General features: G+C 35.5%; 1 protein-coding gene across 5 annotated transcripts in view; it reads left to right on the top strand.

Annotated features, from left to right (window-relative positions):
• The window catches only part of WRN (WRN RecQ like helicase), a 153,962-nt gene that overhangs the window by 106,414 nt on the left and 27,785 nt on the right, over positions 1-19,763 (top strand). For 4 of the 5 annotated variants that reach the window (XM_049631645.1, XM_049631647.1, XM_049631649.1 and 1 more), the window contains 7 exons: positions 566-667; positions 952-1,044; positions 6,167-6,308; positions 13,820-13,990; positions 14,068-14,165; positions 15,022-15,094; positions 16,284-16,360. In XM_049631645.1, the coding sequence (XP_049487602.1) occupies positions 566-667; positions 952-1,044; positions 6,167-6,308; positions 13,820-13,990; positions 14,068-14,165; positions 15,022-15,094; positions 16,284-16,360 (756 nt within the window). The remainder of the gene's footprint in view (positions 1-565; positions 668-951; positions 1,045-6,166; positions 6,309-13,819; positions 13,991-14,067; positions 14,166-15,021; positions 15,095-16,283; positions 16,361-19,763) is intronic. The other variant, XM_049631648.1, reaches the window with a different exon arrangement.

Below are 19,763 nucleotides of genomic sequence, written 5' to 3'. Positions count from 1 at the left end.
GTAATTGTTTGAAAGAGGAACTTAATTCTGATGTTTTATTGGTGTCCCATAATAGCCTATAGTACAGAGATAGTTTTAGGAGGATGGGAAGTCCTCTGAAGAGTAAATAGGGATGAAGGCTCATATTTGGATCATGAGCCTCTTTCAGTATTGCTTACATAGGTGTTTTTAGTTTCTCATATAAAATAAATAAAAATAATAACTTTTTACTGGGAAAATGTAAAATTCATGTATAGTGGAAAAATTACCAAAAATCATGTAGCATATAAATCAAAATGAAAAACTTTAGGGTTTATAGTAATTTTTCAAAGGCAGCTAAAATATTGAATCTTAGGCATAGGCATAGAATTCCTTTAAAAGTAATTTTCATAAAAGTCAGAAAAATGCTTGCTTCTCGTGTGGGTATTGACTGGCGAGGGACACAATAACTTTCCGGGATGATACAAATTTTTTATCTTGATGGAGGTGTGGGTTCTATAGGTTATGAAAAATAACAATAAATTTAAAAGTAAGAAAATCACTGATGCAATTTTATTTATTAACTTGTAATATTTGTAATTGACAGGAACCTCCTTAGTCAGATACCCAGTGAAAAGTTTCGATTATATAAACTAAATATGGTGGCAAAGATGGAAAACTATCTTCTTTCCAGAAGATGTAGGCGACAGTATGTATTATTTTTCTTATACTAATTAGTAACAGATTTATGAATGGTGCTCCTTTAAGAAAAAGTTTTGCAAAGTAATTAGAAATATTTAGAAATAGTATTTTGTTGGTGTTACGTATGTGCTGATTTTTAAGGCAACTTTCTTTGTGCTTCAGTAAACTGAAGCCAGATAATGAGATCTCAGGTGAATCAATTAGTAATGATTTCACCTCATTATTTTCAGCAATAGTTTTAATATATATGGTTTTGTTCTTTTATTTAATTTTAAATTTTCTCTTGGGTAGAATCATCTTGTCTCATTTTGAAGACAAACAACTACGAAAGGCCTCTGTGAGTATTATGGAACCTGAAAAATGCTGTGATAATTGCAGGTCCAGGTAAAGATTTTTTCTTCTACATAGACTTTCTAAAAGTCTTTTTCTTCCTTTTCAAATAATTTTTAATTGAGTTTTCATTGAATGATATGCATTGTAGTTTTTAAAAAACAAAATCTTTATTTAAATAGAAGACAAAGCAAACAATATTATTTTACTCTATCAATAGGTAAACCAATAAAATGATGGATCTAAATCTATCAGTAATTATATTAAATGTAAATGGTCCAAAGGTACCATTTAAAGGTAGACATTGTTAGAATTGACTTAAAAATATGACCCAACTAGGGGCTCTGGGCTGGTTCAGTTGGAAGAGCATGTGACTCTTGATCTTGGGGTCATGAGTTTGAGCCCACATTGGGTGTAGAGGTTACTTAAAAATATATGGGGCCCCTGGGTGGCTCAGTTGGTTAAGCATCCAACTCTTGACTCTAGCTGAAAAGTTCCTGGGATTGAGCCCCACGTTGGGCTCTGTGCTGAGAATGTGGAGCCTGCTTGGGATTCTCTCCCTTCCTCACTCTCTGCCCCTCCCCCACGTGGATGCACTGTCAAAATAAATAAACTTTACAAATAGATAAAAAGCTTTAAAAAAGAACAAAAATATGATCCAACTATATCCTGTCCATAAGAAATTCACCACAAGTATAATTATATAGGTAGGTTAAAAATAAAAGGCTAACAATTGTATATCATGGTAACATGGATCAGAAGAAAGCTGGGGTTGTTATTTTAACATTAGACAGTGGAGCCTTTGGAAAAAGAATATTGCAAGGGATAAAGAAGGACATTACATGATGATAAAAATGTTATTTACCGATGAATCATAGTTCTCCACAGAAAGACACATACATATGTATATGTATACACACACACACACACACACACACACGCATGCACTCACAGTGGTTTTAAGGAATTGGCTGATGCAGTTGTGGGGATTGGCAGGTCTGAAATATGTAGGGCAAGCTGGCAGGCTACAAAGTCAGGCAAGATTTCTGTGTGAACAGTTTTGAGTCACAATTCCTTGTTTTCCAGCAAACCTCAGTCTTTGTTCTTTAAGGCCTGCTTTTGATTGGATGAGACTCACATTATCCATGGTAGTCTCCTTTTTCTTAAAGCCAACTGATTGTAAGTGTTAATCCTTATCTGCAACGTAGCTTTGTAACGATATTTAGGTTACTGTTTAAGCAAATAATTGGGCCAAGTTGACACATAAAGGCAACCATCATATCCAAGAATACAGAATCCTAAATATGTATGTAGTTAACAAAAGAAGTGACAATTAAAAGGAGAAATATAGAAATCCATACTTACAGTTGTCAACTTCAGCATCTTCTCTCAGTAATTAAATGAACTAGTAGACAGAAAATCACTGAGACAGAAAAAATGAACAGGACTATTAACAAACTGGATCTAAGAACACTCTGCCCAACAACAGTGGAATAAACATTCTTCCCAGGTACAGACGGAATGTTCACAAACATAGATTATATTCCAGGTCATAAAACAAACCTTAATAAATTTAAAAGAATTCTGTTCATATGGAGTGTGTTTTCCTACTATAATGGAATTAAACTAGAAATGAGTAACAGAAAAATACCAGGAAAGTCTCCAAACACTTAAAGATTAATAGCACACTGCTAAATAACCCATGAGTGAAAAGGGAGGTCTCAAGGTAAACTGAAAATATCTTGAACTGAATGAAATGAAAATGCAAAATGTATGTGATGCAGCTAAAGCAATAATGAGAGGAAGATTTAGAGCATTAAATACTCATAATAGAGGAAACGTTTCAAATCTGTAATTAAACTTCCACCTTAGGAAGCAAATAAGAGCAAAGTAAACTAAAAGGAAGCAGAAGGAAGTAGATAATAAAGAGCATAAATGAAATAGAAAACAAAATCAAAGACCTCCAAATCACATTCTTTGAAAGAGTCAATAAAATTGATAGAAACTTCTAACGAAAAAAAAAAAGAGGAGACACAGGTTCTTAATATTAGGAATGAAAGAAGAATTTCACTATAGGCCCAACAGACATTAAAAGGATAGTAAGGAAACAATATGAATAACTCAGTGTGCATATATTCAGAGGAAATGGACCCAATTCCTTGATAGTCTCAAACTAACAAAATTCACCCACAATGAAATAGATAATCTTTAATAGTAACCATTAAATGATAACAGTTATGGTTATTATTAACAGTATTTATTATTGTCATTAATAAATTGTTATTGTTTTTATTTCTTAGTAACAAATATTAATAAACAGTATTTTTATTGTTGTTATTATTAATAAATAGTAGTTACTGTTAAAGAAATTAGGTCGTTGTTAAAAACCTCTGGAAATAAAATTCCCTTACCAAAATGGCTTAAATGGGAAATTCTACCAAACATTTAAAAGAAGAAATCATGCCAGTTTTACAGTATGAGCCCATTTATATGATTTTCTCTCAAAAGTAAGACTATAGTATAGGAATGAAGAAAATCTCAGTGGCTGCCAGCAGTTAGAGGGAGGTGGAGGGTAGGATTACAAAGGGCTGTTAGTACAGGGGACTGTCTGAAGTGATGGAGTTGTTATGGGTCCTGATGGTGCTGGTGGCTGATTGTGGTAGTTAGGTGAATCTATGCGTATGAATCAATAGATGTGGTTAAATTTGTAGAAGTTTACACATGTTCAGGCATACAGTCAATTCAATTGTATATTAATTGAAAAAATAAAATAAAAACAAATGGTATACCTACTTGGGTCAGCTGTATACCTAGGTGTGGTAGCTGCGTTACTATTAGACAAAAAAGTAACTATTAGGGATGGAGATGATCTCTGTGCAGTGACAAAAAGTTGCTTCACCAAGAGGAGAGAATTGTTCTATGCACCTCAAAAAAAAGAAACCCCAAACCCTACAAATATACAAAGTATAAATTGACAGAACAGCTGGAAAAATCAACAAATCCACCATTAAAGCAGAGGAGTTTGATATAATTTTTAGTTATTGACAGGTTAAGCAATCCAACAATGGTGAGCTACAGAAAATGTGGTCAACGTAGTAACAAGTGATTTATTACACACTTGGTATTTAGAGCCTCGTACTAAGCAGTTAGAACAATGTATCTCAAACATTTTCACTTCACGATCCACAAATCTAATGATAATACCTGTAGGCACAGTAGGCTGTGCACTACTTGAGTGCAGGTTCTGTTCAGAACCGAGGTTAACTATACAGCACACTGGCTTGGAAGCATGGAATTAGAGACTGCACTTCTCAAACATACATGGAAGATGGATAAAAAATTTGATTCTGTGTTAGAGCAGAGCATGGTAAACAAATCCACTTTGCTGTCTGTGTGGATGACCCAAACATCTGGGAATGCAGCATACCCTTTGGTTTATATGTTGTCTATGGCTGTTTTTGCAGAGTTGAATGCCTAGTAGTTGTGACACAGAGACCATATAGCCCACAAAGCCTAAACTATTTACTATCTTGGCCCTTTATAAAAGTTTTCTAGCCCCTATGACTAGACTGTAGTGTTGTCTCAAAAGTTTTCTGTGTAATGGTATTGAAGACACCACTTTTTCTTTTATTAAAAAAAAATCTTTTTTTAATGTTTATTTCTGAGAGAGACAGAGAGACAGAGCGCAAACAGGGGAAGGGCAGAGAGAGAGAGGGAGACACAGAATCTGAAGCAGGCTCCAGGCTCCGAGCTGTCAGCACAGAGCCCAACGTGGGGCCCAAACCTATGAGATCATGACCTGAGCTAGAGTTGGACCCTCAGCCGACTGAGCCACCCAGGCGCCCTGAACACACCACTTTTTTCTGATCACAATGTATTTGAATTAAAGGAAATAAGAGGACGGGGTACCTGGGTGGCTCAGTTGGTCAAGTGTTCGACTTCGGCTCAGGTCATGATCTCACGGTTCATGAGTTCAAGCCCCACGTCAGTCTCCGTGCTGACAGCTCAGAGCCTGGAAACTGCTTCAGATTCTGTGTCTCCCCCTATCTCTGCCCCTCCTCTGCTCATGCTCTGTCTCTCTCTGTCTCTCAATAATAAATAAACGTTAAGAAAATAAAAATTAAAAAAAATTGAAAAAAAAGGAAGTAAGAGGATGGAAAAATTCTCATTCCTTTGGAAATTAAAAATAGCACTTTTAAATTACTCATAAATCAAAGAAAGAGAATGGAAATTAAAACATTTTTAGAACTTCAGTGATATTTACAATAATACTTTATTATTAAATTAAAACTTTAAGATCTTTACATTAAAACTTCTAAGATCCAGTATAGGTGGTACTTTGTGAGAATCAGATAGCTTTATTCATATTAGAAAAGAGAATTAATGACCTAATTATCTTACTAAAGAAAATTAGAATAGGAGGATAAACCTAAGCATAGTCTCTACCCCCCCCCCCCAACATATTATTATATCTGGAATATTGAATATATTCTTATTGCTATTTCAAAGCTATTTGTTATAAAGAAAGCAATTGAATTAGATAGTTGAACTGTATTAGTTAATTTTCTCTAAGGAGTCCTTTTGTTCTCAATCTGCTTTAAAGAATTCTCATTTGTATTAATGATAATTCCAAATCTACCTAAAGGAAGGCTTAGGAATGTAACTTCTAAATGGATTCAAATGAGGTGCAGTTTATCTTTGTGTCATATTGTACAGGCATCAGAGTTTAATCATTTATTGCATAGGAGATTTGGTTTTTAAGTTACTTTTTTTTTTTTTTTTGGCAACAAACTTTTTCTTCGATCACAACCTAACCCAAAAGTCCAATATTTATATAATCAGTCAAGTGGAGCTTTTCAAGCTATAATTCTGCATTCTGCTTGCTTGAACTCCTTCCTCTTCTTCCGTTTATGGTCTGAGTTACCAACTGTGAAACTTGTGTTCTAGGGCACTAGGGTTGAGAACTCTCAACATAACGTGCAGAGCTATATTGTGGTTTATATTCCATGTTTTACACAATTCACGTGGTCTTGGCTGTAATGAACTTTATTTGTAGCTTATGAAGCAGTTGGTGTATTTGAGATTTTTTTTTTTAACTTGGCTAATAATTTCAGTAAATCTTTTTATTTCTAAAGGTACTTGCCTTAGCTAAACTTTCTATCCTATTATTACTTAGATTGGATCGTTGCTTTTCCATTGATGACTCAGATGATACCCCACAGGACTTTGGTCCACAGGCATTCCAGCTATTATCTGCTGTGAACATCTTAGGAGAAAAGTTTGGAATTGGGCTTCCGATTTTATTTCTCCGAGGATCTGTAAGTGTCTGAATCACCTTCATTGTTCTTCTTGCACTCCTGTTATACTTTTCTTCAGAGGTTTGCTGTATTAGAATTGTAGCTTTGGCCTTAGATGAGTTGTTAGAAACTCAGAGAGCCATATTAAGTTCCAATTAAGCACTGCATTCATTACTTTTGACAAAACCTGTGTGTTATCATACCTACTCCTGTTTTCATATTTCAGGTTGATGTGCAGCTCTGCACTTCCTTCTAGAAGCATTGTATTAGCTTATTGCAGTTGGTTGGATGAATCCCTAACCTGCTCTTTCTTAGGATGCTTAAGAAAAGTTAACTTTCATTGTATCAGGATACAAATAGAACAAAATTGTCTCTTTTGTGCCCAGGAAAGTAGTAAATGCTTTGAACAAAACTTTAACTTTAGTGATTATTTGTAAATGTCTCAGTTCAATAACAATATTTGGCAGTATATTTTTTCTTTACTTCTATTCTGCTTCTTATCACAGATATTTAAAATTCCAAAGTTTTTGTTTGACCTTACCAGTGAATAAATAGTGATAGTCAGTTCAGCCACTTTTATTATTTTTCCGCAATTAGTGTGCCAGAATTATTCTAACAGTTGCAAGTACAATATGAGTAAGTCATGACTCTTAAATTCTGTAGTCCTTTGGTTCATATGATTTTATTCCTGATTTAGAAGACTGCAAAGTAAAGCTGAGTTATTAGGTATTAATATTAGTTAAATAAACCAAAAGTGGGAGATAGAATCCTTCACAAATTTGTATATTTATTAAAAATATACTTAAAATATGGGGCGCCTGGGTGGCTCAGTTGTTTGGCCGACCGACTTCAGCTCAGGTCATGATCTCGCGGTGTCTGGGTTCAAGCCCTGCGTCGGGCTCTGTGCTGACAGCTCAGAGCTTAGAGCCTGCTTCAGATTCTGTGACTACCTCTCTCTCTTCCCTTCCCCTCCTTGTGTTCTATCAAAAAAGTAAAAAAAAAAAAAAAAAAAAAAAAAAAAAAATACTTAAAAGTAGAGATGAGTATTTCACTTTGTATGTAGAATTTAAAAAATAATTTAAGTGAGCATTTATTTGTTAAATACTTGAATGCTTCATATAAATATTTATATCGAGTTTTTTTCTTGTTTAGAAATAGACAAGTTAGTTGTGAAATATTTTTAGTGGAATATTGAAAATATGTTCACTTTTCAGGTAGCAATGTTTTTAGATTTTGAATGGAATTTAAAATTTGTTCCCCCGTCCCATTCTAATTTTGTTATCAAATCACCAGTTTGATTAGAAATTTAATAGTGTTACCACAGCTAATTAATTAATTAGTGTTCCAAGTTAAGGAACTTGGATTTAGCTGCTATGAGTGCTAATATTTTTTTTCTATCTTTTTTATTAAAGACTTGAAATTGCAAGGGATAGATTAAGTTTAATTGAGATCTGTGAAAGTTTCTTCTGTCTCTGTCATCTTCCAAACCTGTATATCCCAGTTGAATGTGTAATTTATAAAAATTATCCTTGTTTAATTTGGTAGGATCCAGCAGTATCCAGTATCAACAAGGAAGTGTAAGTGGGCTCCTACACAAACTTGAACTGGTCACAAGAGGGATCGAATTTCACCCATTATTTGAAAACCAAGTCAGACCTCTTATACTGACAGTCTCTTCTGGGAGTCTTCAAATTAAGAAGTTTATTCTTTGTGAAATTTTATACTACCCTTGCTAGGTAAAAGTGCAAAACTTTTCAAAAAGTACCACTTAACAAAAATTTGTAGACATTAACTACAAGGAAAATAAGGCAATTTTTTTTCCTTCCATTTCAGTGATCTTGGTACCTACTGGGATATTATTTAAAAAATTGTAATTATAATTCCTTTAGGAATTTGACAAATTGTCCACCTTAACTAATTTAGAAAAAATTGATATCTTTGTAGTTAATTTTGATCTGTAATATGATAAATATCTTAAACTGAAAACTCTTGGCATTTTAAAAAGATGTTTTTATATATATATATATATATATATATATATATATATATAACAAAAATGATTTAAGCAGCATATGTTTCTCCTTTCTTACACAAGATATTTCTAAATGGTATAAACAGTTATGCAGCCATTCAGGCATTTGTGAACGGAGTTTAAAATTTGCTTTTTTTGTTTAAAAAAAAACCACATTTTTTTGATGTTTATTTTTTAGAGAGAGATTGAGAGAGAGCGTGCGAGCGTGAGCATGGGGGAGGGGCAGAGAGAGGGAGACACAGAATCCGAAGCAGGCTCCAGGCTCTGAGCTGTCAGCACAGGCCCGACTTGGGGCTTGAACCCACGAACTGTGAGATCATGACCTGAGCTGAAATCGGATGCCTAACCAACTGAGCCACCCAGGCGCCCCTAAAATTTTGTTTTTAAAACAAAGTTTTAATTAGAGATTAAATAGTAGAAATGTTGCCTAAAGAACTTTGTTTTAGCTGTCTAAACATCTCACCACATAAATATTTTTAAACACCCTGTGTGAATGAGTGGTAAGATATGCAGTTATCATGATTTTATAGAAAACAGAAACACAGTCCTTAATTTTAATAACCAAGACATTAAGTGAAACCGCATTTTTAATCACATTATCAAAGTGCTAAACCTTGTCATGGCTCCAGAGTTAGGTAACACTTTTGATAAAAGATGCTTTGACTAGGCAGCCACTAGCAAACTATTGGTAGTTTTAATCACCCTGTATAGTTTTAAATCTATCATACAGAAGAGGGTTATCCATTTAATTTTCTGGGTAAGCTATTTTGTCTGATTGAAATATAATCCTAGAGATAGATATTTTTTAATCTTTTGATTTTATTTTGCACTTAGAATAACAGCTCTGGGAGTGACTTTGTTAAGCCCTGGAGTGGCAGCTCTAAACTTCTTTGGCTTGTGGGAATTGGGAAAAAGTCAAAAGGAACAAAGTGAAAATGTAAATAGAAACTAGGCTGCTTTTGTTTGCACTTAAATAACATGGAGATTTAAAACTTGTTGAGTTAAAGCTTATACCTATTTTTTCCCACTAATTATTAAACATCTTTGTGTGTGTGTGTGTGTAAGACACTGTGTTTTGTGGGGAATCCCAAACCTGAATTACATGAAACTCATCATCTAATAGGAAAGGTGTTAATGATAGCTAGCTAGCTAGCTAGCTAGATAGTATAGTGTAGCATTGAAAGAGATAAAGGACATATGAGTAGATCTGAGTCCTCAAGAGAGTGCTTGTTAATAGCTGAGAAATTAGAGAAGTCTTTGTGATTCTGCCACTATCACTGGAACTTCTTGTTTTGTGGGAGATACAGTAGATTTTGGCATTTAGAGATGGAATGAGGGAAGAAAGGTGGAGGAGAATGTGACATTCCTACCACAAAAAATGACCACACAAAATAGTTGTGATTTTTAAAGAAGTTACTTCAGATAAGTGGCAAGTGCATTTGTTTTCTCTGCTAGGTAGAGGTTCAGAGATTTTGCTTTTATCAGAAAGTGATTCTTTGGGTCGTGTGTCCCAGCCAGTCTTCTCACTTCATTCTAACTCTTATCTGCTAATTAGTAGGTTTCCACATTCCTTGATATGCCAGTTTGGTGTTCTTTATTATCCCAACCTAATTTTTAAAATAAAAGAGTGAGATAATTTCCCTTTTTGAGTGTGTCTTAAAGAACTGTAGACTCCTAAAGCAAAAAGACTATTTAACCCTGTGTATCGCCTTATTTTACAGTGATCAATGCTGAATCCCTAAGAGTTAGAGGACCTGCCCTGATCATACTATTACCTTGTTGCAGAATCAGGATGAGCAAGCAGCCCTCCCGACTACCGTTTAGTGCCTTTTCTATTTATTATGCTATTCACAGGCGATTTTACACTTTTGTTTTTGGGTTCAATGATCTGGAGAATGAATGCGACTGGTATGGGATGTGTGTGTAAAATGTGCCTTCCTTAAAATCAGTGCCCAAATCCAGTAGTCTCTATAGCAGCTTTCTGGGCATGAGGATTGCCATGGACACAAGACAACGTAAATTTATTCAACGGTACATAGCATTCATGATGATTATTGATCGTGAGGGGAAGGACAATTACTCCTTGTTGATTAGAAAAAAATCTCACTGTTTCCTACTATTAAATGTGTCCATTGCCTTCAGGCTTGCTTGCTTGCTTGCTTGCTTGCTTTCTTTCCTTTCCTTCTTTTCTTTCCTTCTTTCTTTCTTTCTTTCTTATGAAAGGAAAGGCTAGAGGAATAATTTTAGTGTTGAGATTGCTAATAAGTACTGGTTAGGCAATTTAATATCTTTGGTGTTACCAGTTTGCAAGCAATAGAATCTCCTACTATTAGTATAAGCTCCTAGCAGAGATAGAGTGCCATTACAGGTGTTACAGGGAAAACCGACTAGGTACTAAGTCATGGATTTTCTTTTAGATTAAGAAATTCAGGTTGAGTCAAAGCATCAGCTGTTAACTAATAAGAAGAAAGTTAATGTTACTGAGCCAGGCTCTGTCTTGGGTACTCAGTCTTCATCACATCCCCAGGAGATAGATGCTATTGTTAATACTTCTATAGCAGCTGAGGAAATAGAAACCCAGATAAGTCAAGTAACTTGCCCAAAGTCAAGAATCTAGTAAGTGCCAGAGCTGTGATGTGAATCCAGGTAGTCTTGCTGGAGTGACTATCATCAATGTGTACGTGTATGTATATGTGTATGTATATGTTTATGTATATGCATATATACTATATGCATATATAGTATCTATGTTGTGTATGTGTGTGTTGTATAGGTATATTTGTGTGTGTGTGTACACATAATATAGTAATAAAAGATTAGAACTAGTAGTCTTGAGGTCTGTGTTCTAGTTCTAGGACCTTAGGCTTCCACTTAATATCTTTGAGCCTCTGATTATTTGTTAGCAACATGAGTAAAAAGTGACCAAGTAGATCAAAGAGCTCCAGTGTTCCTTCTAGCTCTGAAAGTCTCTGATGTTTGATTTTAAACATTCTGTTTAAGTCAACTCAAAGTCAGTTGGCGTAGGTAGGGATTTTTGTTTGTTTGTTTGTTTTAACATTTATTTATTTTGAGAGACAGAGAGAGGCAGAGCATGAGCAGGGGAGGGGGAGAGAGAGACACACACAGAATCCGAAGCAGGCTATAGGGATTGTTAATAAGGAAAAAGGTACCATGTTGTACCCGGGTGTTTCTGTTTCTCTAAATCTTGTTCCAGTAAAGTTTTGGTAAATATAATTATCATGATATTAAAGCTCATTACTTAGCCATTTTAATAAAAAGACTTCTATTTCTATTTTTATTTTTAAGATAAATAGAATGCATGTTATAGACTCTGTTAACTAAACCTATCAGAAGCCTATGTGTTAAGCTCAGTATCTAGGCACCAATGTGTCTCTGATCAGAATTCATTCCAGTTTAATCTGATTGCAGCCTAGATTTCCTTTGTATGAGGAATCGGTTTTAATTAGGCTCTTTCACTTGTATTCACATGTTTAACGTTCCAGAATGATAAACTGGTAGCTGTAACATTCTCGTCAGCTGAGTAAAACCAATACGTTCGTAATAGAGAGCCTTTATAGTGCTTGAGTCATGTCTGCTGGAACTCATCCTATAAATTGTTTTGATTTTGATCCCTGGATTTTTAAATGCACTGGTTGTTAAACCTTCATGGAGTATAGGTGAAATGTAAAAATGTTGAATAGCAGGCTTTGCCTGTTTCTAAAATTTTAGACTGCATTTTATATTAAAATTTTTAGAATATAGTAACCTCTTGACATATTCAAAGGATGAATGTTTTTGAAACATAATCTAAAATACAGAATTTATATGATCTCAGGATCACTCTAAGTAATTTAAACAGAAAAGTATGTATTACTGTGCATTAAATAGCTTATGGTATTGTTGATAACATTGTACTGTATAGTCAATCCTAAGAGCTGCTGCCTCTTCTGTGACAAGAAGCTATCTGTCAGCTTGGCAAGCCACTGCTACAGCACCAGACCCCAAAGTGCACCAAAGAGGGAGCTCTAACAATCAGGGAGGTTCCCCTTGTGCTTGCTCTGGTAATCACCCTGCAGTCGCTATAATCTGTATCCAAAAATATGGATGCCCCTTGATACTCAGGAAGCCAGTAGTTGTATGCTGGGTTCTGTGCTAACACTTCCTCATAAAAAGCAAACACCTACCTCCATGATCCTGCATACCTGCAAAAAATAGTGGAAGAGTATCCTTAGCTCAACTTCCTGCCTATAGATGTCATGAAAAAATGCATCTGAATAGTGGAACTTAAATCATACCCAGAACTCTAGCTGCAAGGGATTTTGAGAAGCAGTATTTGTAACTTTCCAGATTCTGCAAGAAAAGAAGTCACAGTGGATGAAGGTTAGAATGACTCTTGAATTACCATCTGCCCTATTCACCACAAATACATTAGAGAGGAGCAACTTTCCATAAAGCACTTTGTCTGTGTAATACTATAGACATTTAAAGGTGGTACTTAAATGTGTAGGGTATGGGAAGGAGGTAGTGAGAGGGCAGAGCGAATGAAAGGAAAAGTACTTTGTGGGGGGGAATGTGGGAAGAGTCATTTCCATTAGATGACAAGAGAATTGCGCGTGACAGACTAGCTTCCCCAACATTGTTAAAACTTGATGGCTTGCAAAGAGTCTTCAGTTTGGAATCCTCTCTTCACTTAGGAAAAAAAAAAAAATCTCAAAAACAGCAACTGTGTAGCATGCAGTTGCTTTTTCTGGGGTATCTCAGTCAAGCAGCTAAATCAGAAGTGATGAAGTAGGGGCGCCTGGGTGGCTCAGTCGGTTAAGCGTCCGACTTCAGCTCAGGTCACGATCTCGCGGTCCGTGAGTTCAAGCCCCGCGTCGGGCTCTGGGCTGACGGCTCAGAGCCTGGAGCCTGCTTCTGATTCTGTGTCTCCCTCTCTCTCTGCCCCTCCCCCGTTCATGCTCTGTCTCTCTCTGTCTCAAAAATAAATAAAAACGTTAAAAAAAAAAAAAAAAAGAAGTGATGAAGTAAACTTTGCAGTACCTTTTGAACAAAAGCACCACAAATGCAGCCATGCAGTGGGAAGTGAGTTGTCATGTACTCACTGACTACTAGCTGCTGGATCACACTGCCTCTTAATACTCAAGCTCCTAGTCTCATGCTGCAGATGATGATTTCTGTTTTCAGACAATGTATGTTAATAAAAGGTCTAAATAGCCTAGGTTAAATATTACAAACATATCCCAGCCTATGCATTGTAAAATGCGTGTGAATTGTATGCAGAATTACCTGCCATTATTTTAGACAGAAAAGCAACTCTACTTTGATTATATATTTATTTATGGCTTAAGTATTCAGAACAAGCAGGATGGCCATAAAATTTCATACGTTTTTAAAGCTGAGATTTAGTGTTAAACCCCAAAAATGAATAGACAGTTCTGTTTCACTTATCCTGTTTAACTCAATAAGCGTTTTTAGATACTGATTTTATTCCTAATTTCAGAATTCCCAGCGTCTTGCAGATCAATATCGCAGACATGATTTATTTGGCAATGGCAAGGATCACACAGAGAATTGGTGGAAGGCTTTGTCCCGTCAACTCATGACTGAGGGATTCTTGATGGAAATTCCTGGGTATTCCAAATTTATAAGGATTTGCACTCTTACGAAAAAGGTAAACAATGTACAAGTCTACCTGTTTGATTTAATTTTACTCACTCTTCATTAAGAGATTCTTCTTGTATTCAACAGGGTAGAGACTGGCTTGATAAAGCCAAAACAGAATTTCCTAAGAAACTTATCCTTCAAGCTAATGAAGAATTGTGTCTAACAGAGTTTCCTCAACCAAGGTTCGTTTTTCAGGTTTTTTTTTTTTTTAACTTCTGGATTTTTTGTAGTTGAAATGTCAAATTATACCAATTTACAGACACCACAAAGATAAAATGAGTAAAGATTGTTTTAGCATACCTCTTTTAGCTAGTTTGAGGGTGGGAGTCAGTGGGTGAAAGAGAAATCATAGAACATTTTCTTGGTTGATAAAAAGTAGGTGAGGTGTTTAGAAAGCTGCTTTCCCATTGGTTAATGAAGCAGTGCTAAGATCAGTGTTGAAGAGTCAATACATTATATTTCCTTCTTATGTGTAGAAGGTGGGAAGGGAATATACTTGTTGCCTTCTTTTTAATATCTTTACATGTTGTTGATTATTTGTTTTTTTTCCTTTTTTTAAAAAATTGAGATATAATTGACATACAACATCGTGTAAGTTTGAAGTGTATAACATATTGGTTTGATAGATTTATACACTACAGTATGATTACTACAGTACTTTAGCTAAAACTTCTAGCATGTCAAATATTTCTTTCTGTGTTGAGAACAACCTAGTGTCATTGCAACTTTGAAGTTTATAATAGTGTTGTTCACTGTAATTGTTTATAATTGTGCATTAGATTGTCAATTTTTCTTTTAAACTTCAAACACCTTAAAGAGCTTTAAACTTAAACTTTAAGGAGCTTTAAACTTAAACTTTGAAGAGCTTAAAAAGCACATTCCAGAGCTTGTTCTAAAAAAAATTATTTTAAAAAATCCTCATTTCTGAAACAGTAATGAAATCTCATCTGCCTTTCTAAGAGTGGAGGTGTGACGATATCAGATAATTAGATAGTTACACTTTGACATTTGAGATAACTTAATTTTATTATTTTTCAGTTCTAAAACCGTATCACTTGGCATGCAACAGTGTTCCTATACTCGAGAACCAACTGAATTAACTGCAGAGAAGGTTTGTTTGTTAAAGAGGTGGTTCTTATTTATTTCCTTATTAAGTGAAATGCTTCATATAACAAAACATAAACTTTGGAAAGAGTAGCGAAATGAACAATAAAATATGCAGTATATAATTTCTGGGATCAATAGCAGAAATATTTGAGAAGTAACTTATTTTGATTTTTTTAATGTTTATTTATTTTTGAGAGAGTGAGAGAAAAAGCACGAGCAGGGGAGGAACAGGGAGAGAGGGAGACACAGAATCCAAAGCAGGCTCCAGGCTCTGAGTTGTCATCACAGATCCTGACATGGGGCTCAAAGCCACGAACTGTGAGATCATGACCTGAGCTAAAGTCATATGCTTAACTCATTGAGCCACTCAGGCACACCTATTTTGATTTTTTAACTTTTTAAAACTTTAATTAATTAATTAATTTTAATGTTTATTTATTTTTGAGAGAGACAGAGACAGAATGTGAGTGGGTTAGGGGCAGAGAGAGAGGGAGACACAGAATCTGAAGCAGCCTCCAGGCTCTGAGCTGTCAGCAGAGATCCTGATGGGGGGCTCGAACTCTCGATCATGAACTGAGCCGAAGTCGAACGCTCACCCGACTGAGCCACCCAGGTGCCCCGTATTTTGATTTTTTTAAAGCCTATTTTATAACTCATTTGGCCTGGAGTTTTTTTCTTTTTTACACATTATGATACATATAATTGATAGAAAACAAATAAGCCCGATTCCTAAAAGTTCTCAGTAAAACTATATACACACTCACATACACACATGCATACATATGTTCTTCTTTTATGTTTTGGGTCTTAGATAACTATTATAGATTAAATACCCACAGGTAGACTTCACGTAATTGGAACACTGGAGTAATAGAAAAATGTGGTGAATTAAATTTTTTGGTAAAGTTTTTGTTTTATTAAAGTATGCAGAGTGTAACTGAATCATTTTGTAACTTTGGCCTCTGCTGCATCTCAAATAATTGTTTTGATCATATATTCTCTAGATTTGGGAGGAATAGGACTAACTGCCAGTAGCATCCTAGAAGTTGATAATCTAAGAGCTTATTTTCAGGTGATTTATTTGATGACTTAGAGGAGAAATTGTAATCGTGAGATTTTATGTCATATTCTTTTCATATTTAAAAGTTTTTGAAACTTTGGATTTTTTTAATGGACCTTTCTATGTTTAAAAGCAGTCTAACTTGGAGAAGATGTATTCTTACAAAGCATCTGATAAAATTTCTTCTGGCAGTAACATTCCCAAAAGAAGGTACAGAGTTGAAAATTTTTATTTTCTATACTTACTTTATCAATACCTTTTTTCTTCCTTTCCTAAAGGTAAATATCTGTCAGATGTTGGGCTATTTCAGTTGGCAGAAGGAAGTTAAAAGTTAAAGCATAAGCCTCCAGTGTTAGAATTATTGAAGAAGACCTATAAAATGATAGTATTAACATTAATTTAATAACTAACACTTCTTGGGTATTATTGTTTGCCAAACTCTGTACTAAATGCTAAGTATATTATTTGTAATATCTTATTTAATTCTTACAACAGCCTATGAGTTAACCACTGCTATTTATTCCCATTTTAAAGTTGAAGATACCAAGGGTGAAGAAGTTAACTAACTTGTTCAGTTGCACATAGCTCATACCAGAGCTGACTTTCAAATCTATATTTGTCAACCTCTAGCATCTAAGCACTCATTATATTTGTATAAAATATATATTTCCAGCCCACTTAAAATACATTATATGGCAATATAAAATGGTAAATATGAGAGTTGGTACAAATAATGAATGTACCTATTGTACTTTGGAGCTTGCTGTCTGACTTGCTGACTTAATGGAAGTATGGAGAATGTACAGAATTACAGAAGGTCTGAAGATGGAGAATTTGAAAAACTTGTCAGGACCTTTATACACAGATTACTGAATGGACTATGTTTATATATGTATCAGGTGAAAATAAATTAATGTGCTCTGATGCTGTTTCTTTTTTTTTTTTTTTTTTTTTAATTTTTTGAGTTTGTTTTGAGAGAGAGAGCGAGCCTGGGAGCACGAATGAGGGAGGGGCAGAGAGAGAGGGTGAGAGAATCCCAAGCAGGCTCTGCACTGTCAGCACTGAGCTTGATGCGGGGCTCGAACTCACAAATCGTGAGATCGTGACCTGAGCTGAAACCAAGAGTTGGACACTTACCAACTGAGCCACCCAGGCGCCCTGATACTGTTACTTTCTAATGGATTTCTCACTTAGAGAATACTACTTTGGATCTGACAAACATTTACTATAATACGTCTTCCCCTCAAAACAATTTCTTTTTGTTTAGATATGGAGTAATTACTACATTTTATGTAAACAAAAAGGTTAAGTAGTGTATAAAACAATATATCCATTCAGTATGCGGAAGCATTTCTTCATTTAAACATTTACTGTGGTTTTGCTAGGCATCTTCTTGTGCCAGGTATTATTCTAGACAGTGGGATTGAGTGGGGAAAAACAGAGACATAGCCCCCCCACCCCCCGGGCCCTCCCAGGGCTTATACTCTGGTGAGATATACAGGTAAGGGAACATAAAATTACAATTCAGGGTTGTAACACTTTGGAAAAACAGTTTGGAAGTGACACTTGATCAAGGCTTGGGTAGAAGTGAAGTGAAATGAGGGGAAGTTTTCTGAGCAGAGGAATGGCCCATATATTAAAACCTGAAAGCAAAAGAAGGTATGATACGACGAGGAACTCAACAAGTATGCTAGCAATTTCCTGGTAGAGGGAAGTGAGGGAGTGGTAAATATTTAAGACTGGAGAATTAAATAGGGTCCAGAATATCCAGTTTCCTTTCAGGCACTCAACTTGATCAGTTGAGATGAGATCTAAGAGGATTTTCAGTAGGATAGTGACATCAAATTTATGACTGAGAACAGAGGTTGGCATTTCCATAGAGGATCAGATAGTAAATAATTTAGGCTTTGTGGGTCATGTGGTCTCTGTCTAACTACTCCACTTGGCTGTTGTAGCCTTAAAGCAGCCATAAATGATATGTAAAGAAATGAGTGTGGCTGTGTTCCAATAAAACTTTATTTATGGACACTGAAATTTGAATTTCATATAATTTTCACATGTCACAAAATGTTCTTTTGATTTTTTTAAATTGTTTAAAAATGTAAGAAACCATTCTTAGCTTACAAACCTTATCAGAACACATGGATTTGTCCCATGCACCCTAGTGTGCTGACTCTTGATCAGTGACTCTTGCTGTGGAGGGATTAGAAGGCTAGAGGATCAGAGTGTAGAGACAGAAATAAGGCTATTGCAGTAGAATTTTCAGGAGAAGATGGGAACATAGATGAGGGAAGTGGCAGTGGGCATGGACAGAAATAGAACTGTAAGATATTTAGGAGATAGAATTGTTAGGACTTGGTGATTGGAAATTCAGGTGGGCTGAGGAAAATGGAGAAGTTGAACATGACACTTAGGTTTCTGTCTTTGATTACGGGTAAGAGTGTTGTCCCTCCCGTCACTGGCAACATAAGAGGAACACCGATTTGAGAGATTGTTGGATATTAAGGGGACAAGGAGTTTATTGATAGATGTACTGAGTTTGAGACACCTGTGGAGTAGTCCAGATACTAATTTTAATGTATGGGCTTAGTGTAGAGAAGTGAGAGTGATGCTTACACATCAATAACTATTATTTTAAAGTTCATTTGAATTTTTATGAAAATCATACATATGGGGGCGCCTGAGTGGCTCAGTTGGTTAAGCATGGGACTCTGGATTTTGGCTCTGGTCCATGATTTCATGGGTTGTGAGATTGAGCTCCTCCTGGGGCTCCACGATGACAGTGTGGAGCCTGCTTGGGTTTCTTCTCTCTCTCCCTTTCTCTGTGTCCCTCCCCAGCTTGCACACACTCTCTCTCTCTCAAAATAAATAAACATTAAAAAAATAATACATGTACATGGTTTTAAAATTGGTACTTAATGGCATGTCACAAAGCACACCAGTTCACACCCTTCCCAAACCTACTTTGTTCTGTTCTGTAGAAGCAGTCATCCTCAAATCTTCCAGCTGGGCTCTCTGATATTTGCCACTATATTTCTTTTTTTTTTTTTAATTTTTTTTAACATTTATTTATTTTTGAGACAGAGAGAGACAGAACATGAACGGGGGAGGGTCAGAGAGAGAGGGAAACACAGAATCCGAAACAGGCTCCAGGCTCTGAGCTGTCAGCACAGAGCCCGATGCGGGGCTTGAACTCACAGACCGCGAGATCATGACCTGAACTGAAGTCAGACGCTTAACTGACTGAGCCACCCAGGCGCCCCTGCCACCATATTTCTAAGTGGCATACTTAGATTACTGGTTTTGGACCAACTAGTTTTGGAAATTTTTTTGTTGACATTCTATAATGGTGGATTAGGGCTTATCCTCCATATGCCTTCCCCTCATTTCCCTTCCTTCATTCCCCTCTTGACCAAAGTAATTACATTTCAAGTTTTGGTCAGATTAACAATTTGTTTTTATGTTATTAAACCTACTCAAACATTATATACTACTAAGCCAAACTTTGTTACTATGGCCACCACTACCTTATTTTCCTTGATGTTAGTAATTGTCTTTTTTGTTTTCTTTGCTTGGTTTTTAGTGTTCTTGTTCCTTATTTTTCTTTTCCCTT

This window comes from Panthera uncia, chromosome B1 (genome assembly GCF_023721935.1).
Source record: "Panthera uncia isolate 11264 chromosome B1, Puncia_PCG_1.0, whole genome shotgun sequence".
In the NCBI taxonomy this organism is placed as follows: Eukaryota; Metazoa; Chordata; class Mammalia; order Carnivora; family Felidae; genus Panthera; species Panthera uncia.
The sequence above is the reverse complement of the archived record's forward strand: the minus strand, read 5'-3'. Positions and strand labels throughout refer to the sequence as shown.